This window comes from Ovis canadensis, chromosome 11, assembly GCF_042477335.2.
Source record: "Ovis canadensis isolate MfBH-ARS-UI-01 breed Bighorn chromosome 11, ARS-UI_OviCan_v2, whole genome shotgun sequence".
Lineage (NCBI taxonomy): Eukaryota > Metazoa > Chordata > Mammalia > Artiodactyla > Bovidae > Ovis > Ovis canadensis.
In genome coordinates, this window is record NC_091255.1 from 30461827 (window position 1) to 30476806 (window position 14980).

General features: G+C 45.9%; 1 protein-coding gene across 1 annotated transcript in view; it reads left to right on the forward strand.

The window, feature by feature from the left end:
* Positions 1-3682: 3682 nt before the first annotated feature.
* Positions 3683-14980, forward strand: part of NXN (nucleoredoxin) — a 161724-nt gene continuing 150426 nt past the window's right edge. Inside the window, exon 1 of the mRNA XM_069603055.1 lies at positions 3683-4175. Coding sequence (XP_069459156.1) covers positions 3816-4175 — 360 coding nt within the window. The 5' untranslated portion in view covers positions 3683-3815. The remainder of the gene's footprint in view (positions 4176-14980) is intronic.

A 14980-nucleotide genomic window follows, 5' to 3' on the forward strand; every position in this document is an offset into this window, starting at 1 on the left:
AGTTGGACTGTGAAGAAAGCTGAGCGCCGAAGAAGTGATGCTTTTGAACTGTGGTGTTGGAGAAGGCTCTTGAGAGTCCCTTGGACTGCAAGGAGATCCAACCAGTCCATCTTAAAGGAGATCAATCCTGGGTGTTCTTTGCAAGGACTGATGCTGAAGCTGAAACTCCAATACTTTGGCCACCTCATGCGAAGAGTTGACTCATTGGAAAAGACCCTGATGCTGGGAAAGATTGAAGGCAGGAGGAGAAGGGGATGACAGAGGATGAGACGGCTGGATGGCATCACTGACTCGATGGGCATGAGCTTGAGTGAACTCCGGGAGTTGGTGATGGACAGAGAGGCCTGGCGTGCTGCAATTCATAGGGTCGCAGAGTCGGACATGACTGAGGGACTGAACTGAACTGAACTGAACTGAGGCTTGTGATACTTAATTTTATGTGTCAAATTGACTGGGGTATGGATATTTGGTTAAACACTATTATAGGTACGTCTGTGGGGGTGTTTCTGGATGAGATCAGCACATGAAATAGTAGACTGAGTAAAGCAGGTTGCCCTCTCCAATGTGGGTGGGCTTCATCCAATCAGTTGAAGGCCCAGATAGAAGAAAATGTAAGGGAGAATTCACTTTCTCTACCTACCTTCGAACTGGGACATAGGTCTCCTGCTGCCTTTGGACTCAATAGGGACTAGAACTTCTACCATCAGCTCTTCTGATTCTCTGGCCTTTGGACTCAGACTAGAATTAACTATACCATCAGTTTTCCTGGGCCTCTGGATGGCTGACTGTTGATTTTGGGACTTCTCAGCCTCCATGATCATGTGAACCAATTTCTTGTAGCAAATCTCTGTGTTGGTTCTCTTTCTCTGGGGAACATAAGACTGATACAGTGTATACAGAAATCTTCTTAATTCTTTTCAGTGACTAGGTTGTATTCCAGATGATGAATGTGCCATCTTTTATTCCTCCTCACTGATACATAATTAGGCTCTTTCCAGTTTTCCAGTCTTTTTTTAAGTTCACCAATGTATCAGTAACTATCTGTACATATACATCCTTTTTTTTTTTGACCTGGCGCATGTGGCAATGAGATCTTAATTCTCTGACCAGGGATCGAACCTGTGTCCCTGCAGTGGAGGCACAGTGTCTTAACCACTGGACTGCCAGAGATGTCCCAACACAGATACATTTTTGTGCACGTATGCTTCTAGTCCTGAAGACCAAGGAATGTGATTCATGAATCTTACAGATTAAAAATATGTATTTGTTCAGTGCATGCTTTGTGTGATATCACATGCCTTAGAATGCAATTTCTCAAAAGGAAAACTCTATAATGTGTATGTGCTATAAATGTCAGGCATGTTGTGGTTCCTTAACACATATTTTAAAACAATAATAGTTTGCAGAATAGTCAGTAAATTCATGTGACATAATTAGCTAAATACCAGTAGGGGTATTTTCTTTAAGTGGGTCTCTTGAACCGCAGATTCAGAGAGCGTGCTTTTGACAAGCCCAGAGAGTCCTTCAGGCTTCTTCTTATAACAAACACCCACTCGAACTATGATTTTGGAATCATTTCCATTGCAAATCCCCTTTCTACACCCCTTTAAAAGGCAGCTGCAATATTTGGCATGTAACCAGGGCCTGCTGCACCAACAATTCTCTAAATTTTATTTATATTTCATGCACAGTATGTTCAAACTCTCACTTCCCCAGGTGCCAGATGCTGGTTTGGACACACTCCAGTGGAAAGTGCTTTCCTGTAAAATAATAAAAGGAAAATGCTGAACAAACCACCTTTTTATACAGACTTGCACCTAGTATACCAGAGTTAAGTACTATAGTAATGACTTCACTATTTCCCCCAATTTGCAATCCCCCAAATTCCCTCCTCACCTCCCTCCACAACAAATACTTTGTCTCTAGGCATCAATAAGATGCTTATGGTCCTCTTACATCTCTTCAGCGTTCACTTGAAAGCATCAGGGTATAGAAGTCTGTCTTACATGCTTTGGATCGCATCTGATGCAATTCACGGGCATTTCCAGAATTTCAAAAAGATATCTAACAAATTAATGTCTGTTATGTTAATGGCTTTTATATGTTTTCACTAAAAAGTGATGCTTTCCATGTGTTGGTAATAATACTGTCTCTGCAGTCACACAGAATTTTGCCAGGACACTCAGAATGAACTCAGAATTCGCCTTTGTCATAGGGTTCTCGCCTGCCTAAAGGCAATCCTCAATCCAAAGAGCCTACTTATGAAATGAGCAGCAGTGTTAGGTGGATACTGAGAAAGTGGCTATCATTCAAGAGATTGCCAGTCCACCCGTGGTATCCACCTCCACCTCTTTCACCAGTTTCTGTGGTAACATTTCACTGAGCTGAGAACCAGTAGAATTCCTTGTTCTATTCCAGAAAAACTGGGAACCTTAGGCATTAAAATTTATGTTTGTGCCAAAAAGCTTGTGGTTATGTTATGAGGTTTAAATGAACTCTTGTAAAGCGGGTTATGATTTGTGTGTGTGTGTTTGTGTGTGTGGAAAGCAGCTATAAAATACAAATATTCTGCCTGGTTGCTGGTATCCCTGTCTTTTCTTGCTCTTTCCACTAGATGGCGGTGGATGCCCAAGAAATAACTTGCAAAGGGCCGGGGGAGGGCGGTGAGAGGGGTGTTCTTTTCTTTCACTGGGTTGTTGGTAGCTGAGCTGGCACGTTCTTGTTCCTCTGTTGCTAGTGGGCATGGTATAATTTTTCTTTTTTCGTGTATGTGTTGGGGGGAGGCCGGAAGACTTGCCACAGACCACCTGTTTAATCCAGGTTCAGTTTAAGCATAGGGTAGCATCTCGCCAGCTGGCCAAAAAAAAAAAAAAAAAAAAAATCCATAGAATTTCTCTCAACTATCAACAGACTTGGGTAGAAGCTATGGAACCGTTTCAGGAGAGCAGCCAGCATCGATTTAGAGATGCCGCGGCATCTGTTGCCTATATTTGTGGAGATGGAAGAAAGCCACTCGCTGGTGAGGAATGACCGCGGCGACCTGGGGACTGAAATCCACACTGCGACCTGCGATCAACCCACAAGTACTTATGGATTCCCTCCCATGTGCCCATCACTGGATCAGAAGCTACGCAAGAAACAAGAGGTGGCGTGCTTCCGGCCTCTTGTGGTAGAGAACACAAAACGTACACAGAGAGATCAGCAAGACCTAGCCGGACCAAGTTAACATTGTGTGAAGACGGTTAAGTCCTACAAGTATTATGAGATCAGTGGGGGTACAAACGGCCAACGGGATAGGCTGTGGGTAGGGAGAGTGCAGGGAAGAAGAACAAGGAGGGATAAGAGAACTCGGGTGGGAATCTTTGGAGAATTCCGGAGAGAATTTGGAATTCGGGAGCGAAGAGGAAATGGGAGGGAAGGGAGAGGCCAAGCCCGGCCTGCGCGGACTGCAGCTTCGGAAAGCCTGGCTCAGCGGCCCCTTCTGCTTTCTTCACTTAGGTCCCAGGCATTTCCGACAGACCGGAGAGTCTCGGGTCAGCCTTCTCGCCGGGGCTATCTCGGGAGCACTTCGGCTACGCGGCGGGAGCCCGCGCCGCCGGCCGCAGCCAGTGCTCGGGAGGCAAGCTCGGCTACAAAGGGGGCGTGGCGTGGTGAGGGGGCGTGCCGTGGGCGTGCCGTGGGCGTGGCTCCCCTCCCGCCTGTGCCCGCCGACGCCGCAGCAGCTGCCGCCTCCGCCCGCCGCGCGGACCGAGGGAGCGGTGTTGCCGCCGCCTGCCCGCCCGGGTGCCTGCGAGCCCGGGCTGCGGTGGGCCAGGATGTCGGGCTTCCTGGAGGAGCTGCTGGGCGAGAAGCTAGTGACTGGTGGCGGCGAGGAGGTGGACGTGCACTCGCTGGCCGCCCGCGGCATCTCGCTGCTCGGGCTCTACTTCGGCTGCAGCCTGAGCGCCCCCTGCGCGCAGCTCAGCGCCAGTCTGGCCGCCTTCTACGGCCGCCTGCGGGGGGACGCGGCGGCGGGGCCGGGGCCGGGGCCGGGGGCCGGGGCGTCGGCGGAGCCCGAGCCGCGGCGCCGCCTGGAGATCGTCTTCGTGTCCTCGGATCAGGACCAGCGGCAATGGCAGGACTTCGTGCGGGACATGCCGTGGCTGGCGCTACCCTACAAGGAGAAGCACAGGAAGGTGAGCGGCGCCGGCCTCGTCGCGCGTTCCCGGGAGCTGGTCCTCGCGGCCCCTGGCGCCCCCGCTGCCCCCTCCTGTAGTGCACGCGCTTCCCCTGCCGCTCCTCAGCGTCCCCTACCTCTGCCCGCCCCGCGTCGCGGGACCCTGCTGGATCGGGGTTCCCGCGGCGGCAACTCGGTGTCGATGCCAGGCCGCGCCCGCTGGGGAACTTTGAAACCCCTCGGCCCCCGGGACCCTGACTCATGTCCTGGGGAGTCGAGGGCCGGGTCCCCACATGTTGGGAGCCTCCCGTAGCGGGTGGCTGCGGTCGGGGATCCGGACTCGGTGACCCCCAGCCCCGGGCTGAGGCGCGGGGAGGGGGCCCCTTCCTTCCCTCAGCCCTCGACTCCCCGCGGCTACCTGTGGTGGGGGGTAGGGCGCCGGCCCCCTACCCATAATGCCCGAACCAGGAAGTTTCCTCTCTCTCCGAGAGAAATCTGCTTTCCTGAGGCTACCTCCTGCTGTGGCCGAGGGCGGGTCCCCCGGAGCCCTGGGGTGGGGGTGTCGGCCGCTGACCGTGGGTTTGGGCGAGAAGGGAGCTTGGTCGTCTCCCCTTGCCCTCCCTCCGCTCCCCCTTTTCCCCCCTCGGACTGAACTAGAGGCCACCAGGGAGCCTTTCATTGTCTGGCTGTCCAGCCAGCCATCCCTCCTGATACCTCCCGGGCACTGGACCAGACCCGTCCGTGTGGCTATTAGTGGCTTGGTTGGTGGGCCACTGGTGTCTTGGCATCGAATTAAACGCTGAACCGATTCCTTAAGTGCAGACTGACCAGAAGAATGAGAATGGGGGAAATTTACACTCCTCTGTCAACTTCTCAACCCCTCCTCTCCCCCGAGTTTGCTGCTGAAATTAGCTTGGATTTTTGAGTGTGTCTGTTGGATGAAGATGTCTGTTTTAATAAAACGAATTCAGGAAATTTTGCCATGAATCGAAACAGAAAAAGTTTTGGAGCGCTCTTGCTTAATTAGTATGCCTGCTGCAACGTGTGAATCCAACGGGGTTCTTTCCTGAGGAGAATCTCTGTTTATGGAGTGGACAGAAGGGCTCTGCTGGGAGCGTTTAGATTCCACTCCGGAGGATGGTAAGGGCATGCCATGTGTTTCTTTAATGCCTATAGAATCTTGTTGAGAAGCATGATTTAGATTTAGTGAGAGTAAAAGGCTTATACTGTGGCCCCATACGTCTCAAGTAAATCATCCACAGAAGCAATGTTTGAAACACAGTTTAACAAATAGAGTTTGTAAATTTAGCATTGGAAAAACATGGTCTCACAAACCACACAGAGGCAACACTTTGCGTTTTCACCACTTTTTAGATGATCTTGCCCATATTTGACTTATCTGCTTGGTACAGTGCAGGAATAGGACTAGCCAGTCCTTTTTTGCTTTAAAACATGGGAATCCTTTGTTTTCCTCAGTGATAGTTTTTATGATCCTTTTGGGGAGGAGTAATGTCCAGAAAGTGATTTATCAAGAAATGTTTTCATTATTATAGCCTAGATCTATTGTAGACCAAAGTCTGTGTAAAGTACTGTCCTTATTGGGCATTACAAATTATTTCTAGCTTTTGCAAATACACAATGATGGTAAAATGTTACAGACTTAAGGCCTATTGTTATGTTTTCCCCCGTAAGTGATGGAAATACATTTTCTGGATAGTAAAAAAGGAGCAAATTGAGATGTTATGAAAATGCCTAAACCTTTTTTTTTTTTCAAAAAGAATATTTAACGTGACAAAAGACTCTGATGCTGGGAAAGATTGGAGGTGGGAGGAGAAGGGGATGACAGAGGATGACAGGAGGCTTGGCATGCTGCAGTCCCAGGGGTCGCAAAGAGTTGGACATGACTGGACGACTGAAGAACAACAGCGACAACAAGCCATGCCTGCTTCACTATGTCTGACCAAGTCCTTTTGCGTACACACACAAAAAGTGGTTTGTGACCCCGGCCTGTACCTGTTCATTCCACCAAGATGAGGGTCTAGATGATACAGGGCAGACCCTGATTTGAAAATGCACTTCAGTTTGCTGGCACATGCCCTCACCATGGTGTGTTAGCATCTTACCAACTTATTTTTTGCTCGGAGTTTTTCTGACTCACATTCTATAGTTCAAAACCAGTCCCGTTTTTTGAGAAGGTAGTTTCTGCCCCTGGATTTTCGTGAATAGGCAACTTAAGATTTGATCTTAGTAACATTCTCTTTCATGGTGACATACCAGGTAAAAAGGCTCTATCCGGCTGGGTTTCTTATGGAAAACATACTCTTGGAAATTATAACAGCTGTGTACTTACTTTGGAAGAAATTATTCTCTCCCTTGAAACCAAAGAGATGTAAAAGCATTCCTTTTCTGTAACTTTGAGTTTTTGTCTCTCTTGTTTGAAATCGGGGTGCTGAGAAATCTGTGTGCTTGTGATGCCAATTCTGTGATAATAGTGAAAAACCCAGGACACCCCCAGTTCAGGGTACTGACTCAGTGGTCACTTACCTTCTTGTTGATGGACCCTGTCCCTGTTGTTTCACCCAACGATAAAAATAGCATTAAAGGAAAGGATTTTGTTTTTACATTGAAGGGAAACCAAAGTTCCAGATTACTAATTTTTTTCAAGTTCTCATTAACATTTATTCTTAAAACCATTCGTATACTTCCCATTGGGATAACAAAGGATATGGTTCTAATTAGTTATTGGCTGGCATTTCTCTAAAGAAAATTGAAAAATTATGGTGGGGAAAGAAAATGCTGTGTGGTATTTTTTTCTTCTTTTATTAATTTCCCCCTTATTTAGTAAGAAAGTCCAGGGATAACCATATATGTTAAAACTGCATTTTGCCTGGCTTCTCTCACCTTGATTGAAACTGTGAGAGAATACCAGCTAATAGGATTCCCGCATCTTTGAAAAAAAAGAATTCTTTATGGAACATTGTTCTGTTTCTGCTTGCTTTCGTGGTCAGTGCAAAGGTAATTGAAGCTTCATTTTTTGGCTTCCAAGCACACATATAAATAGCTGTGTAGAAATTATTAGATGATAATAGAACTTTGAGTGCTTTCATAAGAGTTCTGTTGTCAGGAAACATATAATCCTAAAGTTAAGGCAGTTAGATTTGTTTTAATAAGTAGGTTTGTTTTTTGTTTTGTTAATAGACGTTTTTCAGATTTCTGGAGAGAAAATGTGATGAATAGTTGGAAAATGGTGAACATTTGGACTTTGGGGATTTGATCTACTCCTTTGCATGTGTGCTAAGTCATGTCCGGCTCTTTGTGACCCCATGGACTATAACCCGCCAGGCTCCTCTGTCCATGGGATTTCCCAGGCAAGAATGTTGGAGTGCCATTTCCTTCTCCAGGGGATCATCCCAACCCTCCCGACCCAGGGATGGAACCCAAGTCTCAGGGATGAAACCTGAGTCTCCTACATTGGCAGGTGGATTCTTTACCACTGAGCCACCAGAGAAGCCCATTTATGCCTGGGCTGAATGCCTGATGGAAAACATTTGATCGGCGTGTGCGCCCTGACATGAAAAAATGCAGTACCACTGGTCTTGCTCTGGACAGGTTTGCTGGGCCCTGGCTTGGTCCTAGAACTTCCTGCCCCACAGAAAGCGGACAAGAAAGTTGGAGCAGGGGAGTGTCAGAGTCGGGGGTTCTGGTCTAGCATCTCTGGTCCACCCTCTTCAGCCAGGGCAAGTGGTATCTTCCTGTACCCTGAGTCGGTTGTTTGCTCTGGGTGATTGTGGTTCAGACTGAGTCAGAGACTTGGCTTAGAATTCACCTCAATCCCTTGGCTTTTAGGATGGGCCAAGATTTGGTACCATTCCTGACAGTCTTACAGCTCCATCTCTCCGAACTCTTCTTCCCTCTAATCAAGCACCCTAAGCCACCAAGAGAATGATTTCTGCAGCACTGACACACCACTCTGCAGGTGATAAAAGACGGTGAAAAGGCACGGCTGTGAACAGTGGACTTTTCTGCCTTCTTCATAAGGAGCCTGGAGCAGCCAGGACAGCTCCCTCTGTGGACTGTGTTTCCAGGATCCATCTCATAAAAGACAACAGTCTGATTAAAATAATAGGAGCACTTTTCCTTGAGAGGCTTTTTCCTCATTCCATTATCTGTAAAGAATTTTTAAATCTTGTTTTTCTACTTTGCTTAACGAAGCTATCTAGTGTAGTGGCTGAAAATACAGACTCTTGTCCATCTGCCTGAGTTTAGATCCTTCCTCTGCTGTTCATTAGCTATGTGATCTTGTGCAAGTTACCCTACCTCTCTGTGCTTCAAGTTCCTTACCTGTAAAATGAAGATGACAACAGGACCCGCCTTACAGGATTACTGTAAAGATTATACAAGATAATATACACGTGCCTGGTGTATCATGCGTGCTCAGTAAGTGCTAGCAATTATTATTTGTTAATAAATGGCTGTGAACCTTTTAGTCATTCATTTTATATGTGAGCCTTCGGTATATATCACATTACATACTCACAAAACTGTGATGAGGTGTGTTTCTAACTTTTCAAATAAATGACTTTTATAAGCATACAAGGATCCGATCAAGAATCACTCTCAAAGAGATTACAATCAAGGAGAAAGATATAGAAAAATGAAAAAAAAGCAAACAAATGTTAGAAACAACGTCCCTGAAAGTACTGATTGTGCTGATATTTTACTGAGCTTCGTACTTGTATTTGCCAGTGAAACTTGAGACAGCCAGGCAGGGAAGCCAGGCATGATAAAGGATAAGAGCTTTCAGATGATGGGGCACCCTTCTTGAGAGAGATTAATTATGCACTTGGATGGTCGTTTTTGTGGTTTGCCAAAGCCATTAGGCGTGTCTTCTGCAGATCCTGGCTGCTCAAATCTGGGCGGCATGGGGGCGGCAGGATTACTGCTCTTTCACGTGGGAAATGGATGGTGCCCGGTCCCCGGAGCTGTAGAAACCTCACTGCCTAACTGCCGCCTCCCTTCCCAGCTCTGGAATGTTGTAGGATAGGTTTGTTCAGACCTGTCGCCATTTGGGGTTTAGTACTCATCTTTTAGTTAGTGGCTCAGGCCTGACCCACTGGCTGTCCACAGCTCTTGCTGATCGATTCCTCTTCTGATACAGGTTGGGAGTGAACCAGAGCACAGAGGAAAGCAGTGGGTTTTGAGGTTAGAATCATTGATTTAATTTACTCATTTCTCCCCCCCCCCCATCCCACCCCCTTTTTATCACTGTGCCTTGTGGTTTGAGGCCTTGTTTTAATATCTGAGCAAATTGGAGAAAGAAGGCTTTGTATTGTATACAGCTGGGGTGGGGGGTGAGCAAGTCCCTCAGTCGGGGGTGGGGCGGGCAGGGAGGGCCGTGGAAGGGGCGGTTCTTCTTTATTTCCTATGAGGACCTGGGGCCCCAGGGCTGGCCCCATTCTGAACTAGTTTGGGCTCCTTACTGTTGATCTTGTTTCGGGGGGAAACGGAGAGGAGGCTTGGCATAGGATGTGTTCTTTCTTCACGTTCTGAATTCCCAACGGTGCTCAGTGTTAACCACCAGGGTGCTTAGGTTTCTGTATTTCATTAACTTACCATTATGCTTATTCAAAGGCACTCAAAGAAAATGGCTTTGAGTTTAGAATCTTTCTGCTGATCCTGACTTTGACGACGCTCTTGCATACTGTTCCTTTACGTCTTGCCATTATTTAAAAAGTGACTAAGAGGTTTTGAGTCTCAGGAGTCATCCTTGATTTCTCCTGCACCGCTCCCATCGAAAAAGGCTCCGAGCCTTGTTGATTTGGTCACAGCTCTCAGCTCTGACCCTTTCTTTCCTTCCCTTGCTTGAGTTCACTTTTCACCCGGGCCACAGCAGCCTCCTCCATGGGCTCTTTGCTTCCAGTGCTGACCGCTGATTCTCAAGACTAGAACTTCTCAAACTGTCAGTAGTCAAGGATTAGTTTCCTTCTGTTAATTTCCAATCAGTTCACACATACACACACACATGGCCCTATTATACATAACTCCTGTACAGCTTGAACCACATACAGCTCCCCACTGAGATGACAGCACACAGATTGGTCTCTGTCCTATTCAACAAGATGAGACTATTGATCACAGGCTTATATGTTGCTGGAATGTCGACCTGCTGTAAACCATTCTAGGTACACACTCTCCACTGCTGTACCTGCCCTGTCGTGAACCAGTCACAAAGAACTGATGGATAAGCACTGGGCTACAGATCCTTCTTGAGCCCAGTGCTGCTCTTGACTGTTTCCAGAATGGAAAGACAAGTTCAAAAACACAACTCTGATTTTGTCATTCTGCTGAAGAATTCTTCAGTAGTTCTTCATAGCTTCTGGGGTCAAGTCCAAACTCTGGAACATGGTCCCCAACTCTTCTGCCTCATCTCCCACCTGGGTAATATCTTCTCTCACCTGGCTGAGTTCAGATCTCTGTAAAATCAGCCCTGGTTTCCTTGCTCTAATAAACTCCTGTGTCTTTCTGCTCTAGGTGGGATGCTTTTGTGAGCATCCGTAGATGGAGTACATGGTTAACAACTAGCCTCGTGTGTGTGTGTTTGGGGTTTTTTAAAATTTGACTCTAGAGCTTCTTCCTTTTAAAAATGTGTTTATTTATTTGTGGCTGCACGGGCTGCACATGGGCTTTCTCTAGTTGTGGCAAGCAGGGGCTCCTGCTCTGTTGAGGTGTGTGGGCTTCTCATTATGGTGGCTTCCCTTGTGGCGGAGCACAGGCTGTAAGTACAGAGGCTTCAGTAGTTACAGTTCGTGGGCTCTAGAGCGTGGGCTCAGTAGTTACGGCCCACAGGCTCAGTTGTCCCATTGCATGTGGAATCTTCTTGAACTAGGGATCAAACCCATGTCCCCTGCATTGGCCACTGAACCCCCAAGGAAGTCCAACTGTAAGCTTCTTGAGGACAGAAACCAATCAAAGGAAGGGGAAGGTGATCAGTGTTTTAGTTCTGAGGATTGAATAATATGGTCACAGAAAGTAATAATATGGTCGCATGCAACTTTGAGATTGGTAACTTGAAAACAGTATTTTCCATATTGTGTGAGTTGAATGTGCAGTTTCATGAGTGCTTAGCTTGATTTTAACATTTAATATTAGAGTTAGGCCCTAACTGAATTGCATAATTGTATATACCCACAGTTTGTGGGTGTTTTTGTTTTTGTTTCTTAATGAATGCTTTCAAGAGCACTTCCACAAGCAAGTAGATGTGTAACTCCATTGCCCTATAATTCTGTGCTCAAAAATAGAAAAAGACAAGCCTCTCCTTTTTTGAGATGTCTTCCCAGGTGGCACAGTGGCAAAGAATCCGCCTGCCAAAGCAGGAGAAGCGGGTTCAATCCTGGGTTGGAAAGATCCCCTGGAGTGGGAAATGGCAACTTACTCCAGTATTCTTGACTGAAAAATGCCCGTGGACAGAGGAGCCTAGTGGGCTACAGTTCATGGAGTCGCAAAGAGTTGTACACGACTGAGCGTGCATGCATGCACAAAAATCTCAGTCTGTTAAAACAGTCTCCTGTCTGCAGGCCTATCCTTCCAACTTTTTATATTTCCTAAATAATTTGTGTTTCTCTAGCGTCTTTCTTCCAAGGAACTCAAACTATATGCGTGTTATTTTTGCAGCAACTAGTCATCAGTAGGTATTAAGCATTTTAGTTTTTCAAAGTATATTTGAGTTAGAGATCTGACGCAAAGAGAACCGATTATTATTAATAGATCAGGGTCACAGTGTTGAGGATGAAAGTGCACAGCTGAACTCTCTTAAATTCAACTCGGTCCTTTCTGTTCAAGAAATTGGATCTTAAAAAGTGTGTACATCAAACATTCTCCAGGGAAGAGGAGGGAGCCTAAACTGCTCTTTCAACACATCACTTTCCGAGTGGATTCACTCTAGATATGCATGATAGACCCTGAAATAAGATAGAGGTGGTTTAACCGCTTAAAACGTTTGCTATTGCCAGGAAGGCAGGAGAGTTAGAACTCTTTTTCTGTTGCTGCCTTTCCATGGTGGTGGTTTCTAAGGGCCTTTTAATGATCTGGCTTTTTTTAGATCAGCCAGTGAAGTGCCCCCAACTCCCCTTCATCCTATGCAAAGCCTTGGGGCTGCTTTCGTGCTTTTGTTCAAAGACAAAATTGAACTTCAGGTATCCTGCAGAGATCCTAGGACTAAATCAGTCCTCCCTTTTATGAGGTTTTTCAGAAACTGTGGTTCTAACTTCTAGTGAAATCTCAAACATGTGCTTTATGCTTTATGACAAGTAAGAAGTATAGTAATTGAAAGTTGCTTGAGTGCTGTTACTCTGGAGTGAAAGCCTGTAATGGAAACTTTTGTTCTGTGGCATCTGTGATTAAATGCAAGCATAAATTTTGTGCTGCTTGCTGGTCATATAACTCTTGGACCAGATACACAATGGATTTTTGTATGAGCTACACCTCAGAAAAACCCTTTTTAAAAAGTTTAAGCTTAAAGTTCAGCATTCCTTTCTAGTACATCCGTTACTCACTCCCCATTAGATTATTTTGAGACATCAGTTAACAGGTAATTCAAGTAATATTTCCACAGTTAATAATGCTTTTATCTTGGAGCATTGTTGAGTAGTCATAAAATAGGGTGTGGTCAGTTCTGCCGTTCTAGGGATAGAGTTTCCTGCTTTGTTTTCCTAGGAGAATTTTATCCAGCTGAATCGGTTTTGTTTTTTTTTTTGGTCCTTTTTGGTCAATATCCCTGGAATAAAAATCTGAATGGATTGAGTGTGTTTAAAATCAGAAGACGCTGCCTTCCCGCCCCCCTCCCGCAACCCCTCATACATGATCAGGTCAAGACAGTTTTCTTTTGATCGTGGTGGCTTACAGCACAGCTGCCTCATCTGTTACTCATTTTTGGGGGGATTTGACGTGAAAAATAAAGATTGGGCAGAACAACGTGCACTAGGCAAAAATTACAGGGTAGACTTCTGAGCTCTGAATGGCAGAGTCGGAGGGCAGTGTTTGTTGACCTTTGGGCACGAGTTTGACTGCAACTTAAAAAAGTGTTTAAACCCACAGACCTTCAAAAATACCCCCATTATAAGTGGATATTTAAAATCTGTTGCACAATAAATAAAAGAATGGACTCTGGATGGAGTTTCTTAAATTTGAATCTCATCTCTATCACCCTCTAGCAATGTGGCTTTGGTGCAAATTACCTAACTCTGTGTCTCTTAAGTTCCTGGTCAGTAAAACGGAGATGATCATATCTACTTTATAGGGTTGTGTTGTTAAGGATTAAATGAGTTAATATTTGAAAATTGTTTTGAACAGTAGCTGGTACATCGTCAGAGTCCCTGAAATGTGTACCCCAGGTGTTCCGTTATGCCATTCCATTTTTTTCTTAAAAATAGTTACTCAGATTATAGGAGAGAAGGATCCTCAGCCTTTTTTGTTTCTTTGTATTTCTTTACTTTCAACACCTGGCTCTTTGCTTCTAATAACCTATCATGTAATCTGGTTTCTCTTCAGTTTCTAACTAGGACTATAATCATTCTTTGTCAGTTGTTGACGTGATGACATATCCTTGTCTTTGAATGTGGGTATGATTCTAGACTATCTCTTTGACTAATTGCATGCTCAGTTTTACTGAGTGGATTCTATTTTCACTTTTGAGCTGGCAGAGGAGAGGGGAGAGATCTTGGTCTCTGCTTATTCCCCTTGTCATTTATTTATTTGTTAACCTTTTACTATGGAAAACTTCTAACATCACACAGATGGGGATGATAGTACAGGGACCGCCCCCCGGCTTGCACACCCCGCACCCACATACAATAATCAACTCACAGACACCAGCTCCCCTCACCCCAACTGGATTATTTTGAAGCCACTCCCAGACATCCTATCATTCCCTTCTTAAACATTTCACTAAGTAACTCTTAAAAAAAATAACCACAATATCATATCATATCTTAAAAATCTAGTAATTCCTTCATATCAGCATACATCCAGCCAGTAATTCAATTTCTCATGAGGTTTCTGTTTTTTTTTTTTTTTTTTAAAAAAAAACAGTTGTTTTGTTTGAGTCTAAATAAGGTCTACACATTGCCCATTTGCCTATGTTCCAAATACTTTTTCCTCTCTCCCTGACCATTTTTCAGTTGTTCCCTTTCATTTAAACTTGCTCTGACTCCGGGACTATACACATGCCACATCCTTTACCTTTTCTTAGCTATATTTCCCTCTTTGTCTAGGTCTGTGGAATGTTAACTCCTGGGTTGAAAGGGTCCTAGTCGCCTGTATCTGAGAGGCCCAGGCGTAGGTCAGCTTGTAGACACAGGTGGCTCCGAGGCTGTCCTCAGGACCACTTGCTGGTGGTTTACTCGCTAAGTCGTGTCCGACTCTTGGAATCATGGACTGTAGCCTGCCAGGCTGTTCTGTCCGTGGGATTTCCCAGGCAGGGATACTGGAGTGGTTTGCCTTGCCCTTCTCCATCTCTGTGTAGGCCCTGACCTCCTCCAGGGTGTTCCTCACAGTGATGTGAGGGCCCCCGGCAGCTCTGGGCTTGCTTCCTAGCCTCTCAGAACTCTTGTAGGTGGAGGCCAGCTTGGCCCTCTCAGGACCAGTCACCATGGCCAGGGTGTGTAATACTCTGGCCAAACCTAAGTCACAGCTGCGCCTGTGTAGTAAGAGCATGGGGCTCAAGAACTAGGAGACTGAGCATTGGGAAATGGGGGACTCATGCAGGAGAATTGAGGGTGTGTAACTAGAGGGAGAGGCCAAGTATGCTGGGCCAACAGCGTCATGCAT